Source organism: Glycine max, chromosome 8 (genome assembly GCF_000004515.6).
Source record: "Glycine max cultivar Williams 82 chromosome 8, Glycine_max_v4.0, whole genome shotgun sequence".
Taxonomy (NCBI): domain Eukaryota; kingdom Viridiplantae; phylum Streptophyta; class Magnoliopsida; order Fabales; family Fabaceae; genus Glycine; species Glycine max.
The window spans coordinates 14,982,140-15,002,008 of record NC_038244.2 but is presented as its reverse complement, the minus strand read 5'-3'; the positions used below and the strand labels follow the sequence as shown (position 1 = coordinate 15,002,008).

Here is a 19,869-nt window from a genome sequence, read left to right as displayed (position 1 = left end):
ATTTGAATGATATTTATTTATTGTTAATTAATATTTGTCTAAAAGAACATAATTAATATTTGATATTTTTAATTATTACACGCAAAATAAAAAATTATTTATATAAGATTATAAAAATATTCAAAGTTGAATTTGTTAGTATGTTTATATGAAAATAGAAGCAAATAATAATTATTAAATTTCACCGCTTATTTTAGTACAATGTTGAACATTTAAATGCATAAAAAAATATTATATGCATTCAAAATAAAACTGTTAAATTATAATGGAAGAGACAAAATGTGCATAAATTTGAAAGCTGAATGATAAAATGAGTGGAAAAAATTGGGTGATAATGTGTGAAAAAAAGTTGATTGACAAAATATGCAAAATTTTAAAATGAGTGAAAAAAATTTGAATGACAAAATGTGTGAAAAAATTGATTGATAAAATATGTAAAATTTTAAAAAATGATAGTAAAATAGGAAATTTAATTTCCTTACCATAATGCCACATCAAGATCAGTTTATTCATAAAAAAATGTCACATCAAGATCGTATTAACTTTAACATTAGCATTGTCATGCCACATCATTCATACACATCAATCTTCAATTAACGGCTTCACAATATCAACAAATAAGATGACATAATGTATAAAATTTTAAAAATTTGATGTCAAAATATATAATTAAAATAGTTGAAAAACAAAATATACAATTAATTAAGTTTTTTAGTTTTTAAAATTTGGACCAAAATATCATGAAATCAAAATACATGTGCAAAAATGTCTATTAATAAAGTCTTAAGTAATGGAATTGAGAGAATATTTTATCTACTCAAATACTTGAGGCTTTTTTTTTCTCATAAATAACTATATTGAGTTTGCGTATAATAATGAAACTTTTTTGTCATATAAATTTTCATAAAGAACTAGTGTTATTTAAGAATTCTATTAATGTTTAAATTTTTTGACTCAAATATATTTTTTATACCTATAAAATAATTTATTTTGATTTTATTATCAAAACTTTTTTTCTTATTTTACAACTTAACATTTTGTTATGTTGAATTTTGGTACTTGTCATTAATGAGAATTTGTCTATTAAGTGATTATGTAATATTTCATTAAATTACGTAATTGATGTGACATTTTATTGGTCTCCCGTATTAGTATCATACAATAAAATGTACAACCAAAATAAAAAGATTGATAAAATTGAAATTGAAATATAATATATGGAAGGATGAAGGAGAGTATTACACTTCTTTTTCTTCCACAACTATACAAGAAATAATATGTTTTATTTTATTTTGATCGACCTAAATTCTCTGTTCCTATTTTTCTCTTGAAATAAACAGCGTAGATGATAGATATAAAGGAATTGAGGAATAGTTTAAAAAGCAAGCATATGAAATATATTTTTTTGTTTTTTATGATATGATAAATGTTTTTTTCAATAGAGACTTCTTTTTTTTTGTTGTTCGTTAACTTATGGAACTAGTGTGAAAAGATACAAAATTGGTTAAACAAATAAGATAAATATTAATAACACACTAAAGAGGATCTGAGGATGGAAGTTTTAGTTTAATAAGTCTCGTGTGAACTTTATCCAATGATCTAATAATAAAACAAGTATTGAAAAGAGAATATAAAAAAAATATAATATTAGTACTATTTTCTTTCTTTCCATTGGATTCATCATCCAAATATAAAGCGTCACAATGGGACTCATTATAAAAGATCATTCTTAACATAGATTTCTCCTAATAGTTTATAAATTAAAGAAAATCCAATATAATAGCGTTAAACTTCCCTCTAAAAAACGTTGAAGTTTGGAAGAAAGAAGAGTATAATTAATTTGTGGGAAAATAAAATGGTTAAGAAACTAAAAAAATGTTTAATGTAAAAATTATACTAGTAAAAAAATTCATAAATACTATAATATTTTATCTTTCAATAAAAAAATTATATTTTAAATTCATTAACTAGTATCCTTAAAACAGTTAACATTTATTTTAATCCGTATTTTTATAACAATAATTAAAAATGTAAAAAAAGTTATTATAAAATCATAAAAAGTTATAAACAGGACAATTTTATACATAAAAAAGAATTATTTTTTTTAAAAAAATCAATATTCAATATCACTCGTTAGTATTTGGTCTAAACAATATACTATGGTGGTGGTGTGAGGACAGGACAAAAAGTGTAGTAGATGACAGCCTCCAAACACAGAGCAGTGAAGTCAACGACATTGAAAGGACCGGACTGATCCACGTGAGGCGACAGCATTGGGCAGCACGAGCTTGAATTGAATGCATTGCAGTTTGCAGCATTTGCATTAAGGGGGCCCAGGGGACCAAACCATATTCCACGTACATTGTCTCGTAGCGTGGCGTCTTTCCATTGGTTCTAAGAGTCAGGCAATTATATGCTAATGATGATACATGTGGATGTGGGACACCAAAACTTTTCTCTTCTCTTCTCATTGCACTCTCTCTCACCCACTCTTCACTCCTCAACTCAAACCAACTAACATTCACTCAATTTCAATTTCTTTCTGAATTCAATACTTTCTAAGAGGAATACACTATGCCGAGGAATTTATTTTGGTTTTTTTATGGATCTCATAATATCACATAAAATATAAGAGTTTTTTTTTTTTGTCATTTTTGTTATAATGATAGAACTTAATTTAAGTTTTTAGATTTTATTCGCATAGAAAAAAATAAAACCTTTCTTTTCTCTCAAATAATATTAAAAAATAATTTTTTTTTATAAAAGTAAAATTCTCGAGAGTTCTTTCACTAAAATCAAACCTTCAGCATAAAAAACACTTGGAACAAAAATAATAGTAAATATGATGGATAAGAGTTCCTGAGTTTAACAATCTAGCTCATAAACCCTTATTAAAGATGTTGTAAGTTATTAGAAATACAAGTTGTTTACTAAAATGTTTTTTTATTAGACTTTTATATTTTTAATATATTAAATATTTTTACAACAATATTTTTTGTATATCTTAAGGGTCCATTTGATTCATAAAAAAATCTGGTATTGCAACTAGATAGAACAAATTTTTTTGTTTCATGTTTGATTTGAAAAAATATTAAGGAACAAGACAGATCAAACAGATAAAGACATAACAAAACTTTAATTTTTGTTACTTAAAAAATCATGGAACAACTTTTTGTCTCAGAAAATATTAAAATGACACATGTATTCATTATTTGTCAAACTCAAACAATGTACAAGATAAAAAGTTATCATGTAACTTGTATCTTTGTCATGTACTATTTCTCTTGTCATATTTTTAACAAATCAAATGTATCTTAAGATTTTGTGTTGACACAATTATTTGTTTACACTTTGTTTGGTTTGAGGAAAAAAAAAGGAAAGAAATAGAAGTAGATAGATGAGAAAAGAAAATAATATAAATACGACATGGTAAATAAGGTGAAAATGCAAGTTCTCTGATCGGAGAGAAATAAAGTGAAAAAAAACTTTTCAAATAGTTGTTTGATGAAAATGAAAAAAAATGATAAATTAATATCAAATAAAAATATATTATTATTATTTAATTTTAATTTCATTACTTGCTATATTTTTAAAGTTATTAATACATTATTATTATATATATGGTTGTGGATGTTTCATTTTGTTTTTATTTTCCTTGATGGTTCTCGTTCCAAACGATGATGGCTTAAGGAATGTTGCTATCCCAATTAAGCTTACTCAAACAGGTCCGTAACGCAAGTATCAATATTAAGCCCAATTAACTCGAAGGTATTAAAAACTTGTCACAGTTAGTCTTTCTATCATCTTGGGCCCAGGTCTGCTCTTTCAATGTTGCTATCACACAAGTCAACCACCATCGTTAAAAACCAAAAACGAACAGAGTCACTACTCAAGTTTGTGATGTTAAGGCGAAAGTATGATAACCATGGACGCGTAAATGGAGAATTTTGTGGCAATGACAAACAATGAAATCTAATGCAAACTGGAAACAGTAACAACGCTGTCACACTATAGCTGAGGAGGGCTGTATAATTTCCTCAAATTACAGACACAAATAGGGAATTAAATTAAGCCCATACACACTTTAGACTAAATAAATAGACACATGTTGCCGAAGCCCATGGTCATTTGGATCCAAGAGCAAATGACAATTTTGGTCGGGATTTGTTTTTACCCAACAACTTTATTTGGTTTAGACGTTCTTGCTCCTCCTCGTGTTTCTTCCTTCGCATGGCTTCTTCCTTCTGTCTTTGCATCTCTTCTAGCTCTTTATATCTTTCTTCCTCCCTTCTTTGCTGCTCTAAAGCTTCCCTTCTCTGAGCTTCTTCAACCTTCCTCCGGTTCTCCTCAAGCATCCTTTCAAGATCTTCTTTCTCTTTACGGGCTTGCTCCTGCAGATCAACATAAATGCAATCATAAGGTTTCCCGATGGTTTCAGCCGTAGTCCTATGAAAATAAGTAAACATGCAGAAGTTCACTGCAGTTCCAGCAACTGGAAGCGGAAATACATCATAGTCTGACTAAAACTACCTTCTTTTCTTTTTGGCGTTAAATGGAAACTCATAAACAAGGTAAAAAATAAAATAGACGATTCTGTCAGAATATCAAAAGAATTAAAATATTAAACCACACCCTAAAATGGTACTCATCTTGGTCTTGTTCTCTATGTAGAGAACGTAGGACAAATTAACAAGAAGCCCATCATGATATTCATATTCTTGTCACACAACAGAAAAAAATGAATTGGAGGATAAAGTGATTTGAAACAAATACCTCCTTCTGTTTAGCCTCAATAATAGCAGCTTCCTTTTCTTTTTCAAGTTGAGCTGCAACTTCATCATTAAGTCTCTTCCGTCCCTCTTCCAACCGCCTTTCAATCTCCACCTGAACCTCCTCAGATTTCAAGCTTTCTTCAACTCTCTTACGGATTGCTTCTTCAACTCTCTTTGCAGTCTCTTCTTCTATTAATTTCAACTCTGCTTCTAGTTGACGCCTGTGAAAACATACAAAATGTTAAGCAGGAAAAATGGCCTCTTGAACTGGGAAATGCCACATAAGTGGACTTGATGTTTTTCATAGTAGGCAAATAACATATAAACTGGACAATAGACATGAGACATGTCTTCTGCATTTTTTCTCCCTTTTTCTTTTTACCTTTTCCTAAACTACTTGATAGAAAACCACAATCAACGGCAAACTAACCTCCATGATGACAATGGCACTATTAAATGGTTATGCTTTTAAGGCATACCTCTATTGAATCCTGATCCAAACAAATGAGTTTCAAAACTGGTGAACAGTAGATAAATGAGGCAGCGAATTTGATCATCAAACATAACAAGTCCAATTATAGCAGTACCTTGCTTCAGACAAGCCTGTGAAGAAGAAATTCAAGTAACAGGCAGCAGTTTTAAACTAGTCATGGGAAAACTAGAATTTTTTACACTAGACATCTTTCACATGTTAGTTTTGAAGAAGCGACATTTTATTAGTTAGGTGCCCGAAGCATCAAAACAATTAAAAAAACCATATGTTCATCCTATTGAAAATAATATTTACTGTGTAGAGTGAGAAATTTACACTAATAATTGTCAGGTCAAAATTATAACTGAAATGCAACAAGGGATGAACTTTGCCTCTAACGGATCAGCCTAACAAAAATTTGAAGACAATCTAGTTCATAAACCTGATGACTAGACCCCCTTGGAGGTGATTCAGAGGATCAGGCCAATCTTTTCTGAGTGGGTGTGCTATAAAAACTAAGTCCATAACCATGTAAGCTCCTACTTCCCTGCAAGGCTCCAATCACCCCACCAAATGGGAACAAAAAAGTAAAACTTACTAAAAGTATTTACCAAAATAAACAGCAATTGGTCAAGTGGTTGTTAAACTTAATATATTTCAACACAAAATAACCACCTCAAGTGTTTTTTTCTTTTACGGAAAATATTTTTAACAGTGTTTCTTATTTATAATTCTCCCAGAAAAAGAACAAAAAAAAATCTTCTTCTCGAGTCAACTATTCATATTATCATATACCTCAAAGGAGATATTCATTGGTTGAAAAAAGAAAGCATAAAGCATTAGGACATCCAATGGAATCAGAAGTGAACCAAACACGCCACTATAATGAATACAAGGACATCTAGTCAGTAAATTGATGCATCACAAGTGAAGACAGAGAAAGGAGGGTTCATAAGATTAAACAATTTAAATAAGATGTTGATCCATTTTACTTTGAAATTGTAGTACGTGTGAGTACATATTCTAACCCTCAAGCCCTCAACCAATAAGCAACATAGAAGTGGCAACATAGAATGCCGAAAAAAAAAAAGCAACATAGAAGTGGCAACATGCCAGAAATGGAACAATGATGTAAAAACCTTTATGGACTAATAAATGGAATATCTTAGTAATTTGACACTGAAAGTGATAAAAGAAATGCATAAATCAAACAATATAGCTACACAACATGAAATTAAGCATAACATAAACCAATAGATATCAGAACATTATTAAAACACTGGTATGTAGAGTACATCAATATTTTAAATAGACATGTAGATGGGACATTTGAAACTAGAACTATTTCACCAAGAAATTAGAACAAGAATTACAAAATTTTACCAATATAACCTTCCCTAATTTTCCAGGCAGTCTGTGTCTTAAAGATAATATGCACCTTTTTCATATGGGAGATATGCCCACTAATAGCATCAGTGTTCCAAAGTTCTAGCAATACATTATAAGTTACGCATAAAAGCCAGAAGTTCTCATCATAAACCAGAAGAACCTACCCATGATTTCCATCTTAAAGCATAACTCAAGGAACAGCGAAGAAAAGTTAGAGTTAGAAAAAAAAATAATAACCATTTAATCTACCTTTTCTTCTCTTCTTCTTTCTTTAGTTTTTCAGTGGCACTTTTGTGCTCTACTGACCCAAGACTTGGACTGGAAGATTTACGAGTAGGAGACAACGAGGAACTCCTACTTCTATGTCTTCTGTATCGTTTAGCAGATGGAGTTCGGCTTCTACGACGTCTTGGAGTAGTAGAAGGACTTCTGTGACCTCTTGGTGAAATAGAACGACTTTTTCGCCTGTATGATGACACATGATCATAAGCAATGAACCTCAGCAACAAAAAAGCTATCTTTAGAGAATATAAATGCTTCCCACCATCTAGCACACTAAATACAAAAACATGTACAGTTACCTCAGAAATTGCTAAGAATAACCATTGTGTGCTCCATCTTTTATCACATGAAGAAGCAAATGTCACAATCGAGCAATGAAAAAACACCCTATCAGCACCCATCACCTGTTCATATCCCTCACTTCCCATGTTATGGGAAAAAACTGATCTTTTTTATTTTGTTACAAATAGCATATATCCTATCTTGTTCTCTAAATTAAGCTCTATATGTGTTATTTTGATGAGTTTCTGCCTCCACATATAAGTAGGAAATCCCACAAAAGAAAGAAACTCAATACAAAGTCTTACAAAGTCAGCAACACCATCACCAGATACTTATGACAAGGCCATCAAATACTTGAATATTATCAATATCAATCATCCAGCAAAAACAGTATGTATCTCGTTGATTGGCTCAAGGAGCTTAACAGAAAAAGACAAACAGCATAATAACAGAAATATAACTGTCCATTCTTGTTCACTTGAGCATGTACAAAAAAGGAGGTGAATCATAAGCAAATACCAAGTAGATATTGAATTTAAATAACAATCCATAAATAACTAGCATTATCAACCATGTGATTCAACTTCAACCTACGTGCTTTGGTCATTAAAATACCATAGCTCTGTAATCCTGGAAATGTCATGTTCATTTCTTCAAACAAAAAAATAGTCAGTTCTAGAAAAATACTCAAACAAAGAAAATATTTTTTTTAAATGACATCTAAATACAGCATTAACATAATGGAAAGGGAAAAAAAAGGTCACTAAAACACATTGTTTTATACATTATGCCCAAGCCAATAACATAACCCTCGCCATGATCTCAAGTTCAAGTCTAATCCAGAATTCTAATTTGGTAGATATAAAATATTATAAGTCTATAACTGTTTAATGTCCTCGCCTCCTTGGTATGTCCAAAGAGTACAGTTTACAATTACATTATAAAAGAGAACAGCAACAAAATATAGATAAATAAAAGGTTTAAGTTACATAACAAATAAATTTGTAAAAACATTAATCCCCAATTCATCATAACTCGATACAAAATATATCATAAGCAAAAACAAACTTATGAACGGGGTCACCTGTTGTAAGAGTAGGATGAATAAGGAGATCTGCTTCTGTCTCTTCTGCTCCTCCTGCTATACCTGTGTCCCACAGGAGATGGTGAATGCCTCCGCCTATAGGGAGGTGATCGGGATCGCGACAAGTCTCGAGGCATCTCCCAATACCTGATCCCCAATAAGTTTCAGATATAGTTTTTGTATTGTTTTTTTTTTTCACTGGAGATGATTGGAAAAGAGAGGAAGGGGCAATAATTTGTTTCCCTGCAAAGTACATATCAATATAAAGCGATCAGTTAAGATAAGAATTACTTAAAAGTGCATCACACTGATTATTAAGTTATTAAATGATCATCAAAACCAAAATATGTTAAATTTAATTAGGGGGCGATGAAATTTGAAATGCATAAAAATCAAAGCCACAGAGGAACTACCGTTCCATGGATCACTCGTATACCAATTCAATTCTTAAAGCAGCATGAATATAAAATAAAATAAAATAACTAAGAACAAGGTTTCACCTGAAAAAAAAATCAGGGGAAGTTCAAAATCAGTATTCAGGGAACGAGATATGGTGCTATGGAGTAGGATTTTTACGAGTTATCAAAACAGAAACACGGAGGAATTGCGATATGATAATGAGAGTAAATTGAAACTCTGCAAAGTGGAAACCCTAACACGATGGAGGAAGGAAGACAACGACGATAGAAGAAGGAAGGTGGACCAAAATACTTTTTTCTATTTTTTATTTTCTATTTTCCATTTTTTCACTTTTTTTTATTGAACTCTAAACGGGTCATTCATTCTATCAAGAAGACCCAAAAATAGTTTTGGGCTTAAAAAAAGGGAGACTATACTATTGCCACAACCAATATTGCTATTAGCACTAACATCCGTTGCAAAATGACCATCCTACCCTTATGGATTTCCTATACCCCCAACCATTCTCCCTTCCTCTTTCATTTCTACCTCATGACACCCACACCCTTCCCCATCCTCTCTCACATTATTTTCTCTTCCAATTCTTTTGTTGGACACAATTGAGACTTGGTAAGTTTTTTTAGCAATTTTAACCAACAAAATCATGATTTCATTTTTTTTCGTGTATCACAATTGAATCATGATTCCGTTGTGATTTTTTTTGCTAAAAATGTATGATTTTTGTCCAATTTCTGAATTTATCAAATGTTTCTTTGTAGAGTATACTTAGATTGGAATACATTTATTTTTGATGAAGTTACAATGTCAAGTGGTTGGAAAAACATGATGGATGAAAGCCAAAATATTTTTTTACCATCCCAATCAAGCAGATGGAATGCATGTAGATAATGATGGTTTGGACATTGACCCCAAACATAATTATCCTAACTTTTCCAATAAATTCTCAACTTATGAGGTATATTGATTAATGGATAATTGATTTTATATGTGTGTTTTTGTATGTTTATTTTGTACAATGAATGAAAAATTTTGTTTTCAGGTATTTGTTGGATGAGATGATTTGTTGAAGTGAGTTCGAGATTTGAGATAATTATCCTCTGTCTCCTATTATACCACAATGGTGGAATACACAATATCCGGGTAAAACTTATTTATGACAAAGATTATACCTTCAATACATACAAGAATTCAACTTATTGTTGTTTCATTCAACCATAAGATCTCAATATATGATAAATATTATTGGACATTCATTTTAGTTAACTTCTCTTGTATTAAATATAATGTGTATTCATTTTAGATTTGATAAAAGTCAATAGCTAATGTTTTTAGTCCTTTAATGTTAACTGTAAAGTTTTTTTGATTGTTGTTACTTATTAGTCATAAATATTGTATTGTAATTTAAGCTTGTATTTCAACAATTTTGTTGATGGTAAAAAAACAAATATAACAGAAATACAATTTTATTCTGTTACACACAAGGGGTGGAAGAAAAATAAAGCCATGGAAATTTAATCCACCATTGTTTTGGATTTTAAACCCTAGTTTTCCAATATACAAACTCCATAAAACTACCTTTTATTCTACGGTTATTAACGTTCTGAAAAAATTGCTTCCTGTATGTGAGTGGCGACATCATCAACCAAATCTAAACTTTTACAAAGGCACATGGGATGTTTGGTCGTTGCGTAGCTAAGGAAGAATGAAATTAATAACCAAATTCATCGTTATTTTTACATAAGTTGTCCAAATTAATAATCAATAATTTATAAGTTCCCTGATAAATATGTTTCAATGACCTTTGTTCTTGTTCATAGCTGATTACAAGAGTTGATAAGCAAGAAGAGGAAGGACGAATGGGAGACCAGTTTTGCCATTAAAGCTAGTTAGTGTATCGAGTTGAGGGATAAGCCACACTGCGTGCTTCATTCCAAACCAAAGATTGAATTTGAATATATACCACCGAATCTTCTAATAAGAATTTACGAAGTTAATACGCGTAGACATCTTAAAAGTCTTAAGAAATAAAATCAATCTTACAGAAATCGATGGAGGAAATTAATAATATTAAAATTCAGAATAGGATAGGATAGTTTTATTTATTAGATTCCTGAAATAAGAATGTGGAGGTGAATGTTATAGTAAGTTTGCCATTCAGGGCCAGGTGCATCGTGCATGGTTGCACCAAGAAAGTTGGCTGAGTGCAAAGGAACTTAAATCTTCGGTGTCAGAACTCAGAAAGCATATTATATAAAATATTAATCATCTAGCTGGATACGCATTTTCTTCTTAACATATGAAGCTGCGTGTGACTGTGGCAAGTCTCACTAGCTGGTCATAAGGTGTATTTTTTTTCTTCTTAACTCTGTGTGATTAGTGCAAGAAAAAAGTGCATATCATATAATACCATGGTATCTAGCCTTTATAAGTTAGAATTTCTAGGGCCAGAATTTTCCACAAGGTCACATGCTTCTAACTTCTGAACCCATATTGGATGTCTCAAATTTTTCTTTATCTTTTTTTTTTTCTACCTCTCTTCTTTCCATCCATCCATCCATTCTCACAATAAGGGAATAAGGGGATGCAGGTTTAGTTTTTTTTTTTTTTTTGATAAATACTAAATAGTAAAATTCGTGAAGGTGTAAGTCGCTGAAATTAGTCTTTGAAAATATAAAATGTAAATTTAGTTTTTAAATATGTAAAAAGTGTAACATATTTAAAACAAACAAACAGTAATTTGACACATTTTTAATACATTCAAAGATTCAATTTGTATTTTTTATTTTTAAGTGACTAATTTATTATCACATCATACTTTTTAAGGATGGATTTAGTTATTTATTTATTTTAAAAAAAGTTGGGAAAGATTGGGCGTGTATGATGATTAAATAAATGACAAGGAAATCCAACTGCTTTTGCAAATGGAGGACAAGGAATTGTTTGGTTTTATTACAATATTGGATTTATAGGTTCCTCAAACTTGCGGATGAAAAGCACAAAACAAAAATCCTCTATTTTATTTGATCAGCTAAACGTTACAGGAAGTGGACGTCATTAATTTTGCTGTGAAAAGGACTTGGAAATGAACCGTTGAAGTTCCTTTTTTTTCTTTCTTATTTACCAAAAAGGTAAGGATTAATCGCCCTACTTTTATTTCTCTCTGACTCATAAGGTTTGGAGGATGCCTTTTCCTATCTACTCGTAGTTGGGGAATCTTAATCATAGTGGGAGAGGGGGGCCATCGCTTTGAAATTTTGATGTGTTCTCATTTCTCAAAATATGGATTGGTTTTAGACTTTCTGATCCTTAAAGTAAAATAATTCCCTTCATGATGCTAAAATACTATATAATTTAAGTGTGGAAGCTACGTTCGATTATGACCCTTCTTCAGCAAAAAATGGTCTCAAGTGACAAATGGTATTTCATAAATATATAATAGTTTTATATGAAAATAAAGTTTGGTATTTTTTTCTTAGGTTAGACATCTTCGTGTTACTTAATTCACTGGGTCATTAGGGTAAAAAATTAATTTCGTTTGTGGTGTGAGAGTGTCATTAGACTTAATTTTTTTTTACAAACAATAAAAATTAAACATGAGTTTCTTCCATTAAATAGATTCTATTTTCACGTGAACATAACACAATTATACACCACTAAGTTAATTCTTTGAATTAATAAAGTTTGGTATAATTCAGACGGTAAAACCTTTCTATTTTTTTCCAGAGTAAATAGACTACCGGACCACCTTAAAGAGAGAAAGAAGAAAGTATTTAAGAAAAATCATTTATTGGGGAAGAAAAGTGGTTTCATAACTCTTATTTAAGGCAACGACGTACGATAAGAGAAGCAATAAATAAAAACATGGCGAAGGAGATGCAGCTTTTGATCTTTGTGTTTGTGCTAATAATAACTTTGAGTTTCATGATGCTTTGTGCAGAGGCGAGAAACCTACATGCTTTTCAGCAACAGGCAATGGAATATGGTGCTGCTGGTTTGCGAACGCAAAGTTCATATCAATCAACAATATCTACTTTGGAATGTTGCGTAGGGGACTGGTTCCCCCATCTGGGCGTTCTACACCAATTCAACTCTGCTAGGGCATGCATATATTGCAACTACGAAGTTCAAAGCTAATTTCTCCATATCATTAATTATGTTTGTAGTCTTTTAAATTAGAGGGTTGTTTTTTAGTTCTATAAATGAAAAAAGAAATGTATTTTTAGTCTCTCAAATTTAAAAAATGTTCTTCTTACACTTTTTGTCAAAATTTGAAGAACTAGATCCTTTATTTTGAGTGACTGAAAACGTAATTAAGTCTTTTCTATTTCAATTTTTGGTTGTTTTAGTTTTTTATTTTAAAACTTTAGTTGTTTTGGAATTTTATTATGATTTGTGTAATTTTTTCAATTATACTTTTATATGTAGTTGATTATTAAGAACATTTTTAGAAAATATATAACTTAAATTGATAGTATCATATGTGACAAGTGCTGAATTGAAATATATATATATATATATATAACTTACATTAAAATATACAATTTAGAAAATGAGATGCTCATTCTCCTTGAACACTATATAGAAACTAATATTATTTTTTATCTCAACTATTTCAAACTACTCTTATTTTATATTTATTATTCCATCTATTTCATTTTATGATAAAATGGAGAGATATTTCAAATTAGCTGATGCATCTCATACTTTTATGAATAACAAATTTAGTATCCTCATTCATGCATTCACTCCGTATCTATATATTTATATTCACACACCTGACACTCACACTTTACTTATGTCTAAAATCAACAATTCAATAAAAAAGATAATTTGGTTAAAAAAATCTACTAAACTAAATTAAAAAACTCACTCTTGAAACATAATCTTATGCTATTAATCTACATGAAAAACAATTAACTATACTTTCATGTGGATATTATTTTATAGATATTATAGTACTCATACTCATACATATCTTTATTAATATTTATGGGTAATTCTCCATTTCATCACATCCTCCTTTACACTGATATTTACCCTACATGTTATGGATATTTTTTGTGAGTACCCATCAGGTTTGGATAGAATTATAATCCCTAATTATGAGTATCCCTCTTAGCAAAAATTGTCTCAAGTGATAAATGGTATTTGACATGCCAATTTTTTTTTTTTTAAAGTATCAACTACATCTTCATGTGTCAGTTTGTTGTTATTGTTGTTTTTCCCGTGCATCGATTAGTTTGTCAAAATTTTAGTTGTAGAGTTGCCATTCGAAAATCCCTAAGAATGCAGAATGTAGCTGTGATTGATAAAAATTTGGATACAATTTAGTTGTTTATTAAACATGATTTTGATTAATCAGATATTTAATGTCGTATTTAAATGTTAATAATCTTAGAAAAAAAATACTTCAAAAAGATCTCAAAAGATTATAATGTTAAATCAGAATATTATTTTAAAGAAGATGAGAAAGAATATTGTGTCGTAATAATAGTCAGTCCTAGAAATAAATTTCAGTGAACCTCTAGTCTAATCCGTATCCCATGATTGTAAAAACAAGTTTACAGTTCACCATAAAATAGTATATGAATTTTTGGCAAAAAAAAATTTTGGGAAAAGAAAATGGTGTCCTAATTCAAGAAAAAAAATTTGGGAGTGAAAGTATTTATAGAAATGAATAAGTTAACATTTAGAATTATTGATAATTTGATAAAAAAAAAATACTGTGATAGTTTTGTATGAAAATAAAGTTGGTATATTTAAAAAAAAAATATGAACTTTTTAAAATTCAATCACATCTCATTGTATATAATAAATTTGTTAACTTTTAAAATAATAATCTTATAATTCAAATGATGCCATTTTTCTTTGAATGAATTAGTACATGAATATTAAATTCACATAAAAATGTTTTTTTGGGTGAATTATATATATATATATATATATATATTTCAACTCGCACAAAACTTTCATGTATATAAAATATATATATTTATTATGACAAATCAGCGGGAAGAAAAGTGGTTTCATAATTCTTATTTAAGACAACGATAGTAAAAGCAATAAATTAAATTAAAGCATGGCGTTACTCTTAATTAAGGCCAATGAAGTTCTAGTCGATTCCTTTGCTGGCATCACTATTTAATAATGGTCTTCGGATCTTTGATGTTGTGTGCTTGATTTTACTGTTAGTGCCTTAAGGGTAGACTCTGCTATAGGGTTGGTTTTCTCCTAGGCTTTTAGTTGTCTCTGTTAATACTATATTTCATTCACAAAAATAATAATAAATAGATTAAAAACATGGCGAAGGAGATGCAGCAACAGTTGATCTTTGTGTTTGTGCTAATAATAACTTTGATGAGTTTCATGATGTTTTCTGCAGAGGCCAGAAACCTACATGATGCTTTTCAGCAGCAGCATGCAATGGCACCTAGTGCTGGTGGTTTGCAATTGAATTTGCAAATGCAAAGTTTAATTCAATCAACATTAATCGGCTTTGGGATGTTGCCAAGGGGAGCAATTCCCCCATCTGGGCCTTCTACACCAACTCACTCCTGCTACTACTACTGCTAGACCATGCAATTGCTATCGGTTGTTTTAATTTATTTTTTTATTTTAAAACTTTGGTTGTTTTTTAATTTTTAATTTGTATTTTTGTTATTTTTTTTCTTTCGATTATATTGTTATATGTAGTTGATTATTTAAGAGTGCTTTTAATGAAGCATTAACGACTTTAAATTTTATAAGGTGTTTATTGTGAAGCATTAATGCTTTTTCTTAAGTAGAAATAGTATAGAAAATTAAGTATTTCATACAAGTATAAATGAAGTAGCTGGAAATAATATAAAAAATCGTAAAATAATAAATGAGGGCATTTTTGTCTAAATTTATGTAAGTTAATTAAATGTTTCTCAATATTATCAGAGTTTTGAAATGGAGAGAATATTGTCTCCTCATTATAACTCTAGTTATATCGTTTCTCAATATAAATATAATCAGAGTTTTGATTTTCTTCCCCCTCGTTAAAGTGTAAGAGCAATGATATTTTAACATCTATTTTTTTAAACGCCAAATTATACTTGTTGTTTTTCTTTGTCTCTATATATTAAAAGTGATTCGAATTAAAAATACTCATAAAGTACATAATTCTGTTTGTGTTAATCTTTACATCTAATTAAGAAAAATACAAAGTATAATGTTAATGTGATAAATGGAAAAAAGGATAAAAGGAAATGGAAAAGGAAAAAAAGTATAATAGTGAGAAGAGAATAGCTAAAAAAAGGATAGGTAGGAGGAAAGACAGAACAGATGTTACATGTTACTACGTTGTTGGCCACATCGGAAGAACCTCAAATCAAAATTAGATCGATCGAACGAAGGAGAGGTTGATTTCACAAACAGTGTGTGTGTGGAGAAGAGAGCTATGTCAATGTCAATGTTAATTGTCTTCCTCTTCTTCTTCTCGTTCTTCTTCTCAACCTCTGGGGCTCTCGGGCTGACCATACCACCCTCCGGCACCAAGTGCGTTTCTGAAGAAATCCATAACAACGTCGTCGTTTTGGGCGATTACGCTGTCGTCACCACTGGGAATGATCATTCCCATAACTCCACCATTTCCGTCAAGGTTTCGCTTTTCGCGCACCCTTTTCTGATTTCTTTCCTTTCCTGCCTCGGATCTCTCTTCAAATTCAATACATTCATTCATTATTGTTTCGGCCTGAATGCTTGCATGCTAAACAAATAAGTCTCTGCGAGATACTGTTGCATTGTGATCTCAAATATTATATCATTCTTTCAAACGATTCATGCTCACCTTGTTTTAATCTATGTCAAGAGCAAGGAAGAGATATATAACAAGAGAGATAGACAAAAATAGAGTGTACGTTAATAAGTATATATAATGTATAGTGTCAACTTATATATCATTATTCTTTAATGGGGATTGAGCAATAACCTTGACACATTATTAGAAGGAAAATGGTGCATGATACCTATGTCCTATTTTACACTTACAGAGAGATAGAAATATAAATATGATAGAAACAAGATCCCGTAAGAAAAAAAATTAAGAGTGTCAAGTAGGCATATATATGCAGCGCAGATATTCGTGTATTATTATTCATGTACTAATTATACCTGATTTTCATACACCCAAACAGTATAAATATTACATCTTTTATTTTATTTTTTTTATCTTGCTGTTCTGATCGTATCACGGGATCAATCATATCAATCACTTGTAAGTATTATTTTCTCATCTCGGGTATCCCGTTGGTTGTTCCAATGATTTTTTTCCCTGTAGTAATATGTTTTAATCAGGTCACATCACCATATGGAAACAATCTTCATCATATGGAGAACATATCAATTGGTAATTTCGCCTTTACAACTCGAGAAAGTGGAAACTACTTAGCATGTTTCTGGCTGGGTCATAATGAACGAGGTGGAGACGTTAGTGTGAACCTTGATTGGAAAACTGGAATTGCAGCCAAGGATTGGGATTCGGTTGCTAAAAAGGAGAAGATTGAGGTAAATATTTCATTGGTATTTATAATCTATTAATATGCCTGATAATAATTTCATCTAGAATTTTTTGGTTCTACGTCACATCTGACCAGGACTATAACATTTATTTATTTTGGTCATCATCAAATACTATAAATATTTTTCATCTTATTAATTTAGAGATTAATCTCACATGATTGTTGTTGGTCTAAAGAAATTTTAGATACGATGAGAATTAAACACAAATTCTTTCACTAAATAGATCATTCACACTCATATAATTATAATAAAATCTTATATAATTACACCAATCTTTTTTACTACAAGAACTATAAATTTCTATAACATATTAACATATACTTAAAAGGCCTATTGATTATTATAGAATGAGTCTTAGACTCTCGGTGTTGTTTTTATATAGAATTCCATGATATGTAATTTAGTATTTCCTTGAATTGAAGTCTACCTTTCTTCTTTCATTAACTTTAGCTAAAATTGTAAATTTAGTCTCTTTAATTGTTTTTAATTTCAATTTTGATCTCCCTTTAAAATTATTCACACATTTTGTCTTCCTTTTTAATCCAATCAGATAATCTTGGTCCCTACGTCCAGATTTAGACGTTGACTATTACAAATAAATGTTAACTATCACGTGTCACGTTTTGATTGGACGATGACTAACATATGTCATGTTTTAATTGACTAATGACAACAACAATGCATTCCATCGTTTATAGAGTCGACATTCAATCAGAACATGAAACGTGATAGTCATTGTCTAATCAGAACGTGACACGTGACAATTAACATTCATTTGTAACAGTAAACATCTAAATCTAGACTTTAGAATTAAGATTGCGTGATTGTAAAAAAAAGTGGACAAAATGTGTGAATAATTTTAAAGGGATACCAAAATTAGAAATTACAGACAATTAGGAAACTAAAAATACAATTCTATCTCATCTTTATAATGCTCAATTTTGCTGACATGATCCTCCACACGTGATTGATATGACTAGGGAATAGAGCTTCAGTTGAGAAAGCTAGAAGGAACAGTGGAGGCTGTCCACGAGAATTTGATCTTTCTGAGGGGCAGGTAATTTTTGTTATGTCAACACCCTCCTCCCCAAAATATTATTTGTTGCAAATGATTTTAACTTTTCTGATGTATTATTTTTTGTTTTGTTTTTGGGATATTTACTCAGGGAAGCAGAGATAAGGAACGTGAGTGAGTCCACAAATGCCAGAGTGGCGTGGTTTAGTTTTATGTCCTTGGGTGTCTGCATTGCAGTTTCAGTTCTGCAGTTGTGGCATTTGAAGCGATACTTCCACAAGAAAAAGCTTATTTAGATGGTGCTAGTGATGATTCATATATTTATTTATTTATTTTTGGTTACAATGCTACTGCTGATTTAATTTTAAAGAAGGAATTTTATAACTTAGGCATTTTTATGAGCTTTGCGTCCTTAGTAAGGAATTATATTTGGAGTAATTGATCTTTATTCCAAACCATTCGTTGACCGTAGTCAACATTCTAAGGAATTGATCTTTCATCCTAGATTTGACCTTCAACTTGTCCAAAACATTTTGCCTTCAAATAAAATAACTTTTTGAGTAAATTTGCTGAAGTTTTTATATAATTTTTTTTCCAGCAAAAATACTTTTATGTAACCAAAAAGGTATAAGAGATACCCATTTACATATTACATGTCAAATGTTCCTGGACCCTTCTAGTGGTTATATCATATTTAGCAAACTACAAGATGAAAATATTAAATAACCATTATGCCCACTAAATATAGTTGTAATCCCAATAATTATTGCTTAGTTGAAACATAATAACTTTTTTCCCTAAATGTTAGCAAAACTTCACAATGGCTTCATCAATAACGCATTCATTTTATGATTCACCCAAGTCCAGCAGTGAAACAATACATCCTGTATGACCTCCTCTATGGGTGTAACCTTGCTCAGAAAAATTCTTTTATTTCTATTTCTCCACATAACATACACGATTGAGCACCACAAATACTTCCATCTTTCATTTGCTAGTAGTGTCTTACCCATAATCAAAATATGTTGTGAGAAGTGTTCCTTTTATATTTTCTGGTAACAAAAACAGATAATTCATTCCTCTAGTAACAAAGTTCCACACTCTCACAGCCTCTTTACATGAGAGAAGAATATGATTTGTTGTTTCATCTCCTTCTCCACACAAAGGGCATGAGTAATTCCAATTTTGTACTTGTATATTTCTTTTCCTTATATTTTCTCCCGTTGGCAGTTTATTTGACATTGTTCTCCACAAGAGTATGATTACTTTTGGTGGCAATTTAATTTTCCACATTTGTACATATGTATCCTCGAGCTGACTGCCCATCATTTCTCCAATTATAGCTTTATAGGCAGATTTCACCGTATATACAACAGAGCTATGTTGCAACCACTTCCATTAGTCTCCCTCCCCTCTGTCTAAAATTTCATTCTGCACTAGTCCACCAAAATTAACTTGCTCCATCTCCCTTTCAAACCACTCCCTATGCCACTCAAATTTCCACCTCCAAGTTAACCCTTCCCACCCTCCCATGTTTGCAACCATATCATTTTTTTTATTAGAGTTGAGAAACAGCCTAGGAAAGGATATTCCCAACAGTTGATCCCCT

General features: G+C 30.6%; 2 protein-coding genes across 3 annotated transcripts; one reads left to right on the top strand and one right to left on the bottom strand.

Moving 5' to 3' along the window:
• Positions 1-3,987: 3,987 nt before the first annotated feature.
• On the bottom strand, positions 3,988-9,012 carry LOC100807984 (uncharacterized protein At1g10890). Of its 2 annotated transcripts, XM_003531538.5 has the most exons (5): positions 8,782-9,010; positions 8,282-8,524; positions 6,883-7,098; positions 4,774-4,993; positions 3,988-4,391 (listed from the first exon to the last, which is right to left on the bottom strand). In XM_003531538.5, exons 2-5 carry the CDS (start codon positions 8,416-8,418, stop codon positions 4,125-4,127), a joined length of 840 nt encoding a protein of 279 aa, XP_003531586.1. In that variant the 5' UTR covers positions 8,419-8,524; positions 8,782-9,010; the 3' UTR covers positions 3,988-4,124. The 2 variants fall into 2 exon arrangements, with proteins under 2 accessions (XP_003531586.1, XP_025985449.1); XM_026129664.2 differs by having other exon boundaries at positions 6,883-8,524; positions 8,782-9,012.
• Positions 9,013-15,954: 6,942 nt separating this feature from the next.
• Positions 15,955-18,789, top strand: LOC100807443 (transmembrane emp24 domain-containing protein p24delta3). The gene is made up of 4 exons (XM_003531537.5): positions 15,955-16,325; positions 17,021-17,230; positions 18,226-18,302; positions 18,412-18,789. Exons 1-4 carry the CDS (start codon positions 16,017-16,019, stop codon positions 18,554-18,556), a joined length of 741 nt encoding a protein of 246 aa, XP_003531585.1. The 5' UTR covers positions 15,955-16,016; the 3' UTR covers positions 18,557-18,789.
• The last annotated feature ends 1,080 nt before the right edge of the window (positions 18,790-19,869 follow it).